The 14,927-nt window shown below is 37.3% G+C and overlaps 1 protein-coding gene across 1 annotated transcript; it reads left to right on the top strand.

Annotated features, from left to right (window-relative positions):
• The first annotated feature begins 966 nt into the window (after window positions 1-966).
• On the top strand, window positions 967-14,534 carry NET1 (neuroepithelial cell transforming 1). The gene is made up of 10 exons (XM_046010515.1): window positions 967-1,219; window positions 6,623-6,730; window positions 7,151-7,318; window positions 7,727-7,789; window positions 8,048-8,144; window positions 8,524-8,600; window positions 9,908-10,165; window positions 10,592-10,762; window positions 12,076-12,262; window positions 12,606-14,534. Exons 1-10 carry the CDS (start codon window positions 1,127-1,129, stop codon window positions 13,010-13,012), a joined length of 1,629 nt encoding a protein of 542 aa, XP_045866471.1. The 5' UTR covers window positions 967-1,126; the 3' UTR covers window positions 13,013-14,534.
• Window positions 14,535-14,927: the final 393 nt, after the last annotated feature.

Here is a 14,927-nt window from a genome sequence, read left to right as displayed (position 1 = left end):
TAAAGTGCAGGTTACCTTTTAAAAAAAGGCCTTTTGGGGCGCCTGGGTGGCTCAGTGGGTTAAAGCCTCTGCCTTCGGCTCAGGTCATGATCTCAGGGTCCTGGGATCGAGCCCCGCATTGGGCTCTCTGCTCAGCAGGGAGTCTGCTTCCCTTCCTCTCTCTATGCCTGCCTCTCTGCCTACTTGTGATCTCTGTCAAATAAATAAAAATCTTTAAAAACAAAAAAAAAAGGCCTTTTGACTCTTAGGACTCTATCAAGATTAGTCATTTCAGAATAGAGCAGGATTCCGTTATTAGAAATCACCTTTTTGTGTTTATGGTGTAAAACATCTGTTACACAGAAAGCAAGCTTCTCAGGCACACAGGAAAGGTATGTGCCCCTGAGTCTGAGCAGCGCTGACGTTGGAATCTGAGGTAGCGCAGTTCCTGCCCCGCAGCCCCTGTGAGAGCCGCCTGACCAATGGGGCGACCTGAAGTGCACCCCGCGGTGCCCACCCAGCCGGTCCCGAGGGCAGAGGAAAGGCCTGGCTGCTCTCGCGGTGGGGAATATGCTCGCGCTAAAAGCTCCTTGAATAATCCGGCTTTTCTTTGGTACACACACTTTCTGAACTCTGACTTCCAGCGTTCCTACTTGAAGTCAAGTTTCCGCCACTGGATTTCTTTCTAGGTGATAGGGTCTTAGAGAAAAATATCCGTCTGTGGAGAGGACTAGAGTAGATAACCTAGATAAGCAATTAGTTTCCCTGCCGGAATGCGTGGGAAGCCAGGAAAACCTTTACATTAACCTAAGGTTTCCTGGAGCCTTGAGTTGCTGTAGAAATTCCGAATCTCTTGGAATCTCTTAGAGCCCCCTGCAGGAGAAAACTGAGCGGCAGAGGTGGGCCCGTGTCAGTGACGCCGGGTCACGTGTGCACTGGCCCCGCCCGCAGCCCCGCCCCCGGAGCCCCGAAGTCTGGGTGGATCGCGCCGCTGCTGCAGAGCGGCGGCGGCGCGAGGGAAAGCCGGAGGCGGATGGCTGCCCGGGAGCCGGGGGCCCGGAGGGGAAGCCTGTGCGCCGGTAGTGCCGCGCTGTAGGGCGGGCTCAGCTCCCAGCGACTGAGGGTTTGCGGGGGCACTGAGGGAAGCATGGTGGCTCATGACGAGATTGGAGGTCTGCTGCCCATCAAGAGGACTATCCGAGTCCTGGACGTTAATAATCAGTCCTTCCGAGAACAGGAGGTGAGTCCAAAGGAAGGCTTTCTGATACTTCGGAGATTTTCTGCAGCTTTTTAACAGGGTGATCTTAAACTTAACTTTTGGTCTCAGTGTTAAAATGTAGGACTTTGATTTCAGTGCAGGTTTGAGATGTGTCTGGCTCTATGGTAGAGGTTTAGGGATTACTGTATGGATAGGTTTCTACATAGCAAAGCTTGAGTGTACACAGACTTTTAAACCAAAAGGACAGTATTTTAAATGTGTATGCTGCTGAATTTGGTTAAATTGGTCACATTTCTGATGCTTAATACATTGTTCTTTTTAACTTGCGCTCGTATTACCTAGTCTGAGGAACTGTGTTACAGGGTAAAAGGAAAATAAGAAAAGCTTCAGTGCAAGTTTCACACTAGTGAACAAATGGAAACTAAAATGCTATCTGACCTCGTCCTTGTTTTTATTTTTCTTTCCACATCTAATAAGTTTATGTGTGCAACTCTTTTTTTTGAAAGGAAAAAACGTTAAAATATTTAAACCATCAAAACCATTATTTAGGTTACTTCTCCCCTCCCTGCTTTAATTGTCTGAAGTCATGGTTTTTAAAAGTATTTATGAACACTTAGGAAAATAAGTCAAGTGATTTTTGTGCCATTTTATTTAATTTTGACAGTTGATCTAATACTATATGGATCCTCTTATTTTTACTGCTTACTCTATGGTGTATATACTACATTATCACCTAGAGGACAGAAATAGTGTTCCTGTGTTCAATTAACTATATACTTCATATCTTGATGGTGGTAATAGTTTTGTGGTGATATGGTTGTATCCAACTTACCTAATGGTACATTTTCAATATGTGCAGTCTGTCCTATACCTCCACAAGCCGTGTGTGGTGCGCACACATCTTCTGGCGGTTCCGGCGCTGCCAGCTTTAGGAGTTACGCTTTCATTTGGTATAGTTTAGCTTTGGGTTTTTTGTTTTGTTTTGTTTTCCTGTTTGGTTTTGGTTTTTGCTTTTATGTTTCAGTTTTTCAAATGTGTAAGCATTTCCTTTGAGTAGGGCAAATCATATATGGTCATCAGTATAAATACTGAAACTGATCATCTTTTGGACCATGAAGAACTAGTCTTTTTTGGTTGGTATCGGGCACCAGCCATGTTGCTGACATATATTTATTCCAAAGATTTAAAACACCATAATATTACTAGGTTCTTAGTACTAGCAATAACAACCTTTAAATAAATGACTAAATTTGACTATTTCTAAGTAGAAAGGGAAGAAATCCTATGTAATTTTAACTTTTATCTTTTTATAAATTTTTTTCCTTTTCTTTTTTCTTATTTAAAGTTCTTGCCAATGAGAGAGGATTATGTATCCAATAACCCAAACAAATAAACCCAGATATATACTGTTTTTTTGTTGTTGTTTTTAACTATGATTTTTTTTTTTTAAGTAAATTCTGTGCCCATTGTGGGGCTCAAACTCATAACCCCAAGGTCAAGAGTCTCATGTTCTACTGACTGAGCCCCATTTTTTTGTTGTTTGTTTCTTTTTAAGTGTTGATTTGATTGACTATAGAAGAGACCCACTTGGTCTCTTTCATGACGTTAGTAGAAAAACACTTTTTATTTTTTAAAAAAACTGCATTCACAAGTTTTCCATGTTTTTATTTTTATGTGCAAGTTACATCCTAGTAAAAGACTTAAAATGCATCTTAACAATGTTCTGTTTACAACTGGATTAGCAAAATAAATTGGTTAAAAAGTCGGTCTAAAAACAGATACCCTAAGCACTGGGTGTTGTGCAAAAACAATGAATACTGTTACGCTGAAAAAATAAATAAAATGGAAAAAAAAAGAATATTAAACTATTTAAAAAAAAAAAAAAACAGATACCCTAAAATAATGCATGTGATTGCCTGGCTGAACTAGATAGTCTGGTTAAAACCTTGCCAAAATATACAACATAAATCTATGTTCAAGGTATTAGGGTATTTTTCCATCTCTGTGAACTTTGGCCCTGGTAGAAGATTGGCTATAGGAGAAAGTTCTTATGTATGGAAATCTCGTTGGTATTCCTTGTTTATTCTCGTATATGTTCAGAGTGTCTTTTGAGGAGAGTATATAGTTTCACCATCTGCACTGGCTCTTTTTGAGCTTTTTGTATTCACCGTAACACTGTTAATAGCACTGCAGAACGGTAATAACAGCAGCAGCAAAACCTCGTAAGCCTTATTTTGAGTGATGGTGAAACAGGTAGACTCCTGCCCCTCTCTGCCTTCCTCACCTCGAAACACTGTGCCTGCATCCTGTGTGTGCAGAGTGGCAGATGTGGGCATAATATCAGTTCTCAAAAAATTCTGTCTTTGAAATAGTTTTTGTGACCAATGCTAATGTTCAGGTTCTTAATAACCAAACCAAGATCATTCGGACGGTTCATCTGGATCTCTAAAGAAAAACTCCTTTTGGCTATAGCTTACATAGGTGGAATCCTGACCTGTATTTTAAAAGATATTTTTGTTCCATCCTTTAAGGTGACTATATAATATAATAGGTGACTGCCTAATCCGTGTCACTTTGCTATAGAAGTTTCCTCTGTGTGATATTTTTTCTCAAATACTGTATGCGTATCCTAAGGTTACAGGTGAACCATCTTCAGCTTTACGTTTCAATCATACTTTTTAAGTTATTGAAATTTTTCATACTCTTGAAAATATATTCTAAAAGTTTGTGTTGTGTCTCCTAAACATTCATCGCATATGTCCTTTTAGGGAGGGAGTGGGTCCTTTACTTTTGGATGCCCCAAAACGTGTGAAAAGTACAGAGGTAGCTACCCCGCCCCCCTTTTCCTGATTTAGTACTGCACTCACTTATTTACTTACCAGGCATTTGAAGAGTCTTGTGCTCTAGGGACTAAGCTAGCCTGGAACTCTTACCAAGACAGTTGAGATCAGATAAACTAAGACTGCCGTGTCCTTTGTGAAGATGGGAGATAGAAGGCTTTCTGAAGAACTGTAGAACATATTTAACTACCAAGTAGTGCTCCCCGTAAATATCCCACCACCCTAAACGGACTGCATATTAACTTCAGAAAGATGTTTTAGATATATTTAACATTTAACTTTCTTTTAACTTTTTATTATTCAACATTTTATTATTTTTATAATTATTATATAATAATTAACATTCAATTAAACCTTAATTCTGTAGTCTTAACTTTAAATACCACATAATTTTGAGTTACCAGGAAATATAGTTGAACAGTAACTGATCCTATAAAGATAAGAATTTTTTATCATTAACCTGACTTAATAAAATAGGCCCAAAAATCTTGTCCTCCCATCCAAACTAACTTTTCTTTTCAAGTTCACTGGGAAGAGCACATTTCCAAAGATGTTTTAAGTTAAAATGACTGATCTTGTGACGTATTAGGAAGTCAAATTTGGTACGTTTTAAACAGGGAAGAGGAATTAACCCGTTGCCAAAAAGTAGAACAGAACTTTCTGACAACTGCTTTGTTTCTAGTTAGCACTGGCCTATCTTACTTTGTGAGGAGGTAATTATATCTCTGCTCAAACAGAAGACCCTTTGTGCTGTCTTTACTAAATGGAAAGGAATGCCTTCTGCCGGGCCTTCTGCCGGGCCTTCTGCCCGGGCATGTGTCACTTCAGTCTTGCACAGACGTGTGTGGTGAAGGCGTCCGCACATGTCCTTGGCTACACAGTGTGTCATTCTACTACATATCTTGAAGGCTTCTTTTTTAGTTCATTTAACATTTGCACATTAGTGCTTTTATATTCAAAGTTTTACTTTGGGGTTAAATACTTTGTTGGAAGAGAGTTGGTCTATAACTCTACCTCTTAGGGCCTTCAAAGACCTGAGCTGGTCTTTGAAGGCCTTATCTGCCCGGTCTCCTTACTTACTAAGTCACATTCCCTTCTGATATGAATGTGTACCTTTAGGAGTTATAATAGGCCTTGCGTCATTGAAGATTCAATTATTGAAGGTTCTTTCCAGAACCTTTTAACTCTTTCTGCCATTTTATTCTTAAATTATCCTAAGGGGACTATTTTTACTCCATTTTCTTACCCCTTTTTTATATGACATTAATCATATCAAAGAATTTTTAGAAAAAAAGTTTTCATCTGTCATTTTTAAATGGTAATTTTTATTTTTACGTGTTCTCTTTATTTAATTTTTAATTATATATCCTTCAGAATTATCATCAGAATTATTTTGTCAAGTATGCCGCAGTTGTCAAAAGCACCAAATACAAATAAACATATTCCTTAGACATGTAAAAGGACAGACCTGATGTTCTTTGTTTCAGTAGCTGTAGGAGTCGCCTAATGCTGTGCCTCCGTTCCCTCACAGTAAAATTAAAATAATGTGGTCTGTAAAGTTTGAGATTCTTGAATGATTAAGTGATGTGTTTACTAAAGTATTATTTTTGAGACAATATGTGTAGAATAACTATTTCTTCTCAGCTTGTATGTATTTTTTCTTGAAGTTAACAAATGAAATATTTGAAAGAGAACCTGATTATTCAAAAATCCCAGTGGTTATGTAGTAAGTGGAAATATTTCTCAGAATGTTAGTAATAGCAGAAACTTAATGTGTTCTAGGCATTGTTCAGGCCACTTAAACATATCTTACTTAATCTTCATAACAACTATATAAGAGAAGGTGTAATATTAACCCATTTCACATATGAGAAGACTGAGGCCCAGGACATTCCCTAGCAAGTGCTGGAACCAGGATTTGGGCCCAGTCAGTCTGATCCAGACCCTGAGTTCTCTCCTAACCCTGTCCTGCCTCTGCTTGCATACATCCCGTGACAGGGATGCTCTTCCTTCAGAGTTGGCTAGTTCCAGCAGCAGATAGGTTCATTTAAAAGCTATTCTCTAACTGAAGTACTTAAGAATGAAATGATACGATGTCTGGGATTTGCTTTCAAATAGATGAAGCAGATTCTCACACCAAAAACTGCTGAAGCTGAGTGATAATTACCTGGGATCCATTATGCTGGTTTTTTTTCACTTTTGTGTGTGTTTGAAATTTTTCATAATCAGGTACTTTTTAAAAGTGACTCTGTATATTAAACTAAAAAGTTCTATAGAATTCTGGAATCTAGTGTCTTTGTTTTCATTTTAGTTTTTCTTTTGTGTAGTGATAATATTTGTTCTGTTCTCAAAGTGATACTTAGCTGGCCTTTCTCATACCATTAGTTTTTTTAATAGTTTACTGTTACTCAATAGTGTTTTTAGTATTTTAACAGAAAGGACAACATTCATTTTCAGAGTTTCATGTTTCTCTATTTTATAATGTACAAATATTGGTTTTTGAGAGTGTTCAACTTTGTCCAAACTTGTTTGAAACCATTACACCTAAACACACATTTAGTGTAATCTGTTTTTGTTTTTACAGGAGCCAAGCAATAAAAGAGTTCGACCTCTCGCTCGGGTCACATCCTTGGCAAATTTGATCTCTCCTGTAAGAAATGGAGCAGTCCGGCGCTTTGGTCAAACAATTCAGGTAAGCAAGGGATGGGGCTGGGAGGTGAGTAATGTAGTAAGGGGACTTTTTACAGAAGCCTCAAATTTGTATTTTTCTTTGAGTTGTACAAACAGTTTTAAACTATTATATTTAAACATAAAGTTTTTTTTTTTAACATGCTAGTAAGGAATATTTTTACCAGAACGGTATTTATATAACTCCATTATATTAAGTTACATCTTATAACAAAGCAGTCTTAGATAGTTTTTATTCCCAGAAATGTAATTTTGGCTGATAAATATTTTAGAATGGTAGATTGAAGCTTGAGAAATTCTCAGAACTTTGTTTTTAATGTCTGTTTTTTTAAGAAAAAGGAATAATTATTATATCCTTTAACTCTCTCTTTTGTTCACCTCTTTCTCTTTTCTTTTTTTTTTTTTTTTTTTTTTTAATTTTAAGTCATTTACCCTTCGTGGTGACAACAGATCCCCAGCTTCTGCCCAGAAGTTATCAAGCAGATCAACAGTCCCAACACCTGCCAAAAGGAGAAGCAGCGTCCTGTGGTCAGAGATGTTAGACGTCAATATGAAAGAGTCTTTAACTACCAAAGAAATCAAACGTCAAGAGGTAAGCTGGCATTCAGTAGCAAGGCTGTATTTATTGGCTTATACTTAAAAAAAAAAATCGTCCCTGTGTTTTAAACATGTGTTTTGTCAGAAGAGTAGCAAACTAATGCTTAAGGCAGAAATCAGCTGTGCTTTAATATCTCAGTCATGACCCATCACCCACGCTGAGCAGCAGCACTCTGATGAGTGGTGGTCATTAAAGTTAATTCTAATGGAGTGAAGTTGTAAGACATAATGCCAGCCTCTTATTTGAGATTCCGTTCTGAATTACAGTTTTCACACGGAGTCGCTTTAAAAAGCTCTCTTTAAAACATCAGTTAAATAATGATAAATATCCATTGCCTATAATTTTCCTTTCTCAAAAGAAGGAGTGACCTATAATGTTTGCTGGATTTTTTTTCCTCTTTAGGCGATATATGAAATGTCCCGAGGTGAACAGGATTTAATTGAGGATCTCAAACTTGCAAGAAAGGTCAGTAAATAACTTTTTGTCACATGCCCTAGTTGTAAAAAATTATATTTCACAAATTATAAACTTCTTATATGGCTTCAGATCTCTTCAAATATGAATATCAGTAAGAGAATGTGTTTGAGTAGTTTCTTTTATGTATCACAAATAGAATCCATGCGTAGCTTTTATATAGTTAGTCATGTTTGCGTTCAAGGAAGGTCTCTCATCATGTTTTATTTGCTTGATTTCTTTGGTGACATACTTCTCCCCTTCTGATAGGCCTACCATGACCCTATGTTAAAGCTGTCTATTATGTCAGAAGAGGAACTCACCCATATATTTGGTGATTTGGACGCTTACATACCTCTCCATGAAGGTAAGAGATGCTATTTAATTTTCATTCGTATCTGAATAGCATTAACAAAAGTTGTTGTTGTGGTGGTGGTGGTTGTTTAGAGAGAGCGAACGGGGTGGGGCAGGAAGGGACAGAGGAAGGGGAGAGAGAGAATCTCAAGCAGGTTCCATGCCCAGGACAGAGCCCGACATGGGGCTTTTTCTCATGATCCTGAGATCATGACGTGATCTGAAATCGAGAGCCAAATGCTTAACCAGCTGAGCCACCCAGGTGCCCCAACACAAGCTGTTTTGAATCTAAACTTCTAATTTAGTGCTGTATTATTTTCTTAAATAAATAAATAATAAATAAATTATTAAATAAATTTGTTACTGGTATTTTTGTCCTTTTTGCATTTTAGACTTACTGGCAAGAATAGGAGAAGCGACCAAACCTGGTGGAACAGTAGAGCAAATCGGTCACATTCTTGTGAACTGGGTATGTAGTGAGTTGCTTACACAAAATAGTTTTTTACATATATGCCAAGTAAACACTGTAAGAAGTTATGGTGTTTACTTACTTTATGAATGATACGACTTTATTTGTTTTAAAAATATGTTCCTCTATGGACACAATTCCCATGTTATCTGTTTTGTTCCATTAACATTTTTTTTTTCATTTAGTACTTTTGTTTTATTCAAATGCCAAAATGTAAGTTTCAAGATACAAATTGTAGTAGTTATACTCAGTTTGTTTGATTTAAAAACATCAATTATGCTTTGTTAACAACTTCAAAAACCCAATGTAAGTTGTTGTGACTAAAATGTCTCCCAGTCCATTTCTGGAGGATTACCCTTAATATATTTAGTAGCTACTCCAATTTCCACTCTACAAAAAGGAAAACAATGATGCTATAAAGAGAAAGATAATAAACAGTTATAATATGAAAGACTTCCTGAGAAGAACTTTAACCATTAATAGAGACTAACAAGGATATCTGTTTCTGTTCCATTTTATAGCAACCAGGCTTAAACACTCTGCAAAAGTGCATTTCTGTTTCTACCAGCCATAGATAGCTCACATCTGTTATTACATCATAGAAAGCCCAATTCTTCATCAATAGGATTTAGAATTTGCGAACAGCTTAGTTCTTTTCCTAAGGAAAAGGGGCAAAAGGAAAACTCAAGAATCTATAAACCAAATAAGGAAAACAAATATTTAAATGTACTCTGATTTAAATAATTTCAAATGAGGTTTAACTGAACACACAGTACGGAAACTTGTATCATCATTAAGCTTAAAAGGTACCCAAATATTTTGGTATTTATAGAATCAAATGAAATAACTTTCATTATTAAGTCCCTCCAAATTTTCCCTGTTTAGTTTTGTTCTGTAATGGAGGTTAACTAGATGCTAGGTGCTATTCTAGGAGGGACCACTGGGGATTCAGAGATGACAGACCGTCTCTACATTTATAATCTAGAGAAAGGGTAGTCGAGTACATACACAGTCTCAAGGGTGTTGATGCCCATGGTAGAGGAACTCAGGTGCCCTGAGAATAGAGAAGACTAGCATCAACTGAGGCTGAGAGAAAGTAGAAGTCATGAGTCTTCGGTTGGATTTAGTCAAATTATAGGGAAATTAGAAAAGGACATTCTGATGTTGGCTCAGAACAGTACCCTACCCCATTATCACCTGTAGGGAAATTTTCGCAGCTTATTTAAACTTTAAGAATTAGCTGTAAATTCTGTGTTTGTTTTCACAGAAACATGTATCATGCCATGTTTTCTCTTGGTCTTCTTCAGTTGCCAGGCTTGAATGCTTACAAAGGCTACTGTAGTAACCAGCTGGCAGCCAAAGCTCTTCTTGATCAGAAGAAACAAGATCCACGAGTCCAAGACTTCCTCCAGCGATGTCTTGAGTCTCCTTTCAGCCGAAAACTCGATCTTTGGAGCTTCCTAGATATTCCTCGAAGTCGTTTGGTCAAATACCCTTTACTGTTAAAAGAAATTCTTAGACACACTCCAAAAGACCACCCTGATGTTCAACCTCTGGAGGAAGCTGTAAGTTCAGTAAATGATTCATATGTTTTTCAAGTTTATATATTAGCTGGCCTTAGAAAGGTATACAGTGATACTGTCAAATCTTAGGCATTGGGCAGCATGATAAAACGTTCTGTTGTTTTTTTAAGTACCCAGTACGGTAATGCACTAAGCAATAAAGAGACCGAACGCACTGTATACTTACATTTTAATCAAAAGACTAGATGCTAATATCTGCTCTCTTCCACTAACTAGCTGTGTAACTTTGGGCAAATCACCTAATTTAGCTGAGGCTGTTTTTTTATCTGTAAAATGAAGGGACTGACTGAACTATCAGATTTCTTTTTCAGCTTTTAAGTCATTTTAATAGAATGTTTTAGCCCTGCAGGGAAACAGAGTAAAGTTAATATGCTGAAAATGCTTCATTGATTTCTTGGTGATTTTTAGATATTGATAATACAAGGAGTTCTCTCTGATATCAACTTGAAGAAAGGTGAATCAGAATGCCAGTATTATATTGACAAGCTGGAGTATCTAGATGAAAAGCAGAAGGATCCTAGAATTGAAGCAAGCAAAGTATTACTCTGCCACGGGGAGCTAAAGAATAAAAGTGGACACGTGAGCATATTTTCATACTCGCTAATCTGAAGCTATTCCTTTCATCCTTCTACCTTGTTTGGTTTTTATTTTATGTTAACAGCTTTCATAAAGCAAACTTCAGTTTCTTTTGTGACAGAATGACTTAAATGTCTTGGTGGAGAGCAGTTTATACTTTATTTTTTAGTTTTGAAACATAAATCAACTTGTTTGGCTAGGAGTTCCTTTCTAAATAAATTACTAGTTTTATAATAAAAAAGCATATCCTTCAGAAAATTTTTCAAAGAGTATGTAGTGATGGAAGTAGCTTTTACACTACTAAACAAATTTCTACAGTAGATTGAATGAAAGCAAACTAATTTTTTAAGTATTTTTTTATTTTTTTTATAAACATATAATGTATTTTTATCCCCAGGGGTACATTACAGGTCTGTGTAATTTTTTAAATATTAATTATAAAAGTACCTGCTAGAATAAAATGTAATAAGCATGGAATTTTTTTTTTAAGATATATTCATTTATTTGAGACAGAGAGCACCTGAGCTGGGGGAGGGCCAGAGAGAGAGGGAGAGAGAATCCCAAGCAGATTCCATGCCCTGCGTGGAGCCTTGACATGGGACTTGATCTCATGACCCTGAGATCACGACCTGAGCCAAAACCAAGAGTCAGACACTTAACCGACTGAGCCGCCCAGGAGCCCCAATGGAATGGTATTTTTTTTTTTTTCATTAGGTGCTTTTCAGAAAGAAGCCCAGTTATTTGGGTTTGGGTTTGTTTTTTTTTTTTTTTAAGTTTTTATTTTAATTCCAGTTTGTTAACGTACAGGGTGGTACTAAATTCACGTGTACAATATAGTGATTCAGCAATTCCATACATCTCCAGTGCTCATCACAAATGCTCTCCTTCATCCCCATCACCTGTTTCCCCTAGAAACCCAATTTATAAGCTGAGGTTCTTTTCGGAAAAAGTTGAAGCCTGACATCTCTGATTTCTATCATGAAGCCTAATTGTTCTATAAAGCTTACATTTGTGTGGGACAAAAAGAACCATTAACATTTACAGCTTGCATTTTTTTAATCCTTATTTTGTTAGAAAACTGGTATACAATACTGGTAGGTCTTTGTGGTGCATGGAGTTTACTCAGCTGCTCCTTAATCTACTGTTACATACTCAGAAAAGAGTTTTATATCATCTGAGATCAGAAAAGTTCTCCAAGTAGAAGATGTGTAGCCTTGAAATCACGGTCTTTATGAGGCCATTTGTAAGGATGGATTTCACTCACTTAAAATCACCAGGTTTCACATTTAGGATGTATTTGTTTCTTGTTTCTCTAGAAACTTTACATATTCCTGTTTCAAGACATCTTGGTTTTGACTCGGCCTGTTACACGAAATGAGCGTCACTCCTACCAGGTTTATCGGCAGCCAATCCCTGTCCAAGAGCTGGTCCTGGAAGACCTGCAGGATGGAGATGTGAGGATGGGAGGGTCCTTTCGAGGGGCTTTCAGCAATTCAGATAAAGGTAAAAATACAAGCTTTAAGGTAGTTTACATAAACAGAAACTCAGAATGTAAATGAATTTAGCTTTAATCTTCGAGAATTCTGTCCTTACACAAAAAGTTGTTAATGAAATGGATTTCATTGTCCTGCACCTACCTGTTCCACCCCTGAAACACTTGTCAGGTGCTTTGCTGCTCTGACCCCCGCAGGCGCATCGCATCAGTGACTGGTGGGCTTCACTGAGTGTGTCTGCCTGACAGGCGGGCCTCGGATAGGAACACCACCACCCGTATTAAGACTGTAGGCTGAATTTATTTTTCAATAAACGTTTCAAAAAGTCTTTTTTACATTTTTTATTCTTCTAGCTAAAAATATCTTTAGAGTTCGCTTCCAAGACCCCTCTCCGGGCCAGTCACACACTCTGCAAGCCAATGACGTGTTCCACAAGCAGCAGTGGTTCAACTGCATCCGCGCCGCCATTGCTCCTTTCCAGCAGGCTGCTGGCCCAGCCGAGCCGCAGGGCTTGCCGGAGCTCCACGAGGAGGGCGAGGAGAACAGCCCCTCTGCTGGGAACGTCCGAGCTCAGAGAAGGGCGTCCACGGCATCTAGTGTGACTCAGGTCCAAGTCGCTGGAGACGCTTCAGAGAGCGGCTGCCCGGTGCACACAGCAGAGGACTTGAAGAGTGCGAAAGTTCACCAAACACAGCCTGGCTTCCGAAAGGCGAGAGACAGAGCCCAGTTCAGTGGCAAACGGAAAGAGACCCTGGTGTAAAGGAAGTTCTAGGTATTAACCGGTGGAGAGACTGTTTATTTATAAATGTGTACAGTTTGTTTTTTCTTGGAATGTGAGCACTGCAGGACTGCTTAATACCAGTCTTAACATTTGTCATGTTTTTGGTTGGTTTGGGTGGTCGTTCCTTTTTTTTTTTTTTTTTTTTTTTTTTCTTTTTTTAATGGCAGCTAAAGATACGTGCAGATTGCTATTAAACTGTAGCCTTTTTTTTAAAGATGTTTTCCCCAGATTATTTAGAATATGCAAACCTGATATTTTTAATCAAATGAAATATTTATGAAATGGATTTTCTCCTTATCCTGCATTCATCATGATTTTTTAATACCAGCCAATTGTGATATTTGCAATATTTGCCAAAAACCAAAGTTTTGCAAATACTGGGATTTTACCAGTGTTTCTCTGATAAACTTTGTTTGCAGAATTTGAAATTGTAGCATTGGCATCTAAAATCTTCCTGCAGTATATGTTTATGATATTTCAGAACTTACACTGAAACGTAAAGTCCTTGGAGAACAAAGCATAAAACTCATCAAGTTTTCCATTTTATCAACTGGAATGCCTTATATTTGTTTTTCACTGCACATTCCTCATTTTTCATCCATTTAACCTGCCAATTATTTAATTTTTTTAATCTGTAAAGTAGTTTTTAGTGTCTGCTTTTATTTTTTTACTTTGATGCCTTTGCCTTTTCAAATTGGCATGTCTTTATTTTTCTTCTTTGATTAAAAATGTGTGTGTATGTATGTGTGTGTATATATATATATATATATCTTTTTTTTAAAATCATATTAACTTTACCAAGTGAAACCAAGCCATACTGTTTTTGAGCCAATTAAGAACATTACAATTTTTAAAGTGTAGCACGTCAGAGTGGTGAATGCACGGGAAATGACTCCACGTATTCGGGACTACTGAAAGAAAAACACCGTAAGGTTTTTGTTGAAAGTTTTAGTGTTGTCTGAAAAACCAGAGGGAAGGCAGTTGACTGATAGTAAGTTTAGAAAAACTGTACACACAAAAAGAGGGCCTAAGAGAGTGAGTAGTTTTGTCTTAAAGTAAAAATGTCTGGTTGCACCAGAACATGAAAGGAGATAGTAAAAGCTAAACTTGAGGGTGTGTAGTAAGTCGTAGAAGGCTTGGGGGAAGTGACTTTTATTTGCCTTGGTTTATGGATTTGAAAGGAAACAATGAAATGTGTTGAAAATTTGACCATGTTAGATCAGTTTGGGTGGATTTATTCACAAGAGGGGAAAAAAGACTAATGAATCTTTTCCTGTAAAATGTTTCTGTTCAAATGAGGCACAGTATTTAAGGAAGGAAGACTAAAGCCCTTGTGTCATGGCAGATCTGTATTGGTGATCCACTCAAGTAAGTGTTGACTATTATGTGAACTCTATCTGGCCAGTGGGAATGAAAATTGAAAAAGACTGTAAATAGATAATCCAAATGATTTCTCTGTATAAATGAATTATACAATTAAAAAAAAAACACACACACATAATCACCTTAAAGTTTTCTTGGCTGGTGGATATTGGGGGACATTTGCCAGGATGTGCTAGTTCAGTAGAGGAGGTAATGGCAAGCCTCAAAAAAGTTTTTAAAAATCATAAATCCTTGAAATTCATTGATGGTAAGGGAAAGACTGTAATTATAAGGACAAAGTTTTGTAAATTTCTTAACACCATTTAGAATACAGTATACTCAGAAATAGCTATTGGATTGAAGACCGCTGAACATGTAGCCACATTCTAGATATAATAGTAAAGCTAATAGCAAAGCATCCTGATGAATTTCAGATTTTAATTTAAGTATCTCAGGTTTCTAAGTTTGGAAATGCAAAGTCAAAAGTATAGGTTACACCAACCATTGTGATCTGAAAAGTCAGAAAGCAAGA

This window comes from Meles meles, chromosome 7 (genome assembly GCF_922984935.1).
Source record: "Meles meles chromosome 7, mMelMel3.1 paternal haplotype, whole genome shotgun sequence".
Taxonomy (NCBI): domain Eukaryota; kingdom Metazoa; phylum Chordata; class Mammalia; order Carnivora; family Mustelidae; genus Meles; species Meles meles.
This window is presented reverse-complemented; position numbering and strand designations above follow the sequence as displayed.

Coding starts and splice junctions, on each gene's coding strand:
- NET1 (XM_046010515.1), top strand. CDS start 1,127: ATGGTGGCTCATGACGAGATTGGAGGTCTGCTGCCCATCAAGAGGACT. Junction 1,220..6,622: donor AGTCCTTCCGAGAACAGGAG/GTGAGTCCAAAG, acceptor TTGTTTTTACAG/GAGCCAAGCAATAAAAGAGT. Junction 10,166..10,591: donor TTCAACCTCTGGAGGAAGCT/GTAAGTTCAGTA, acceptor GGTGATTTTTAG/ATATTGATAATACAAGGAGT.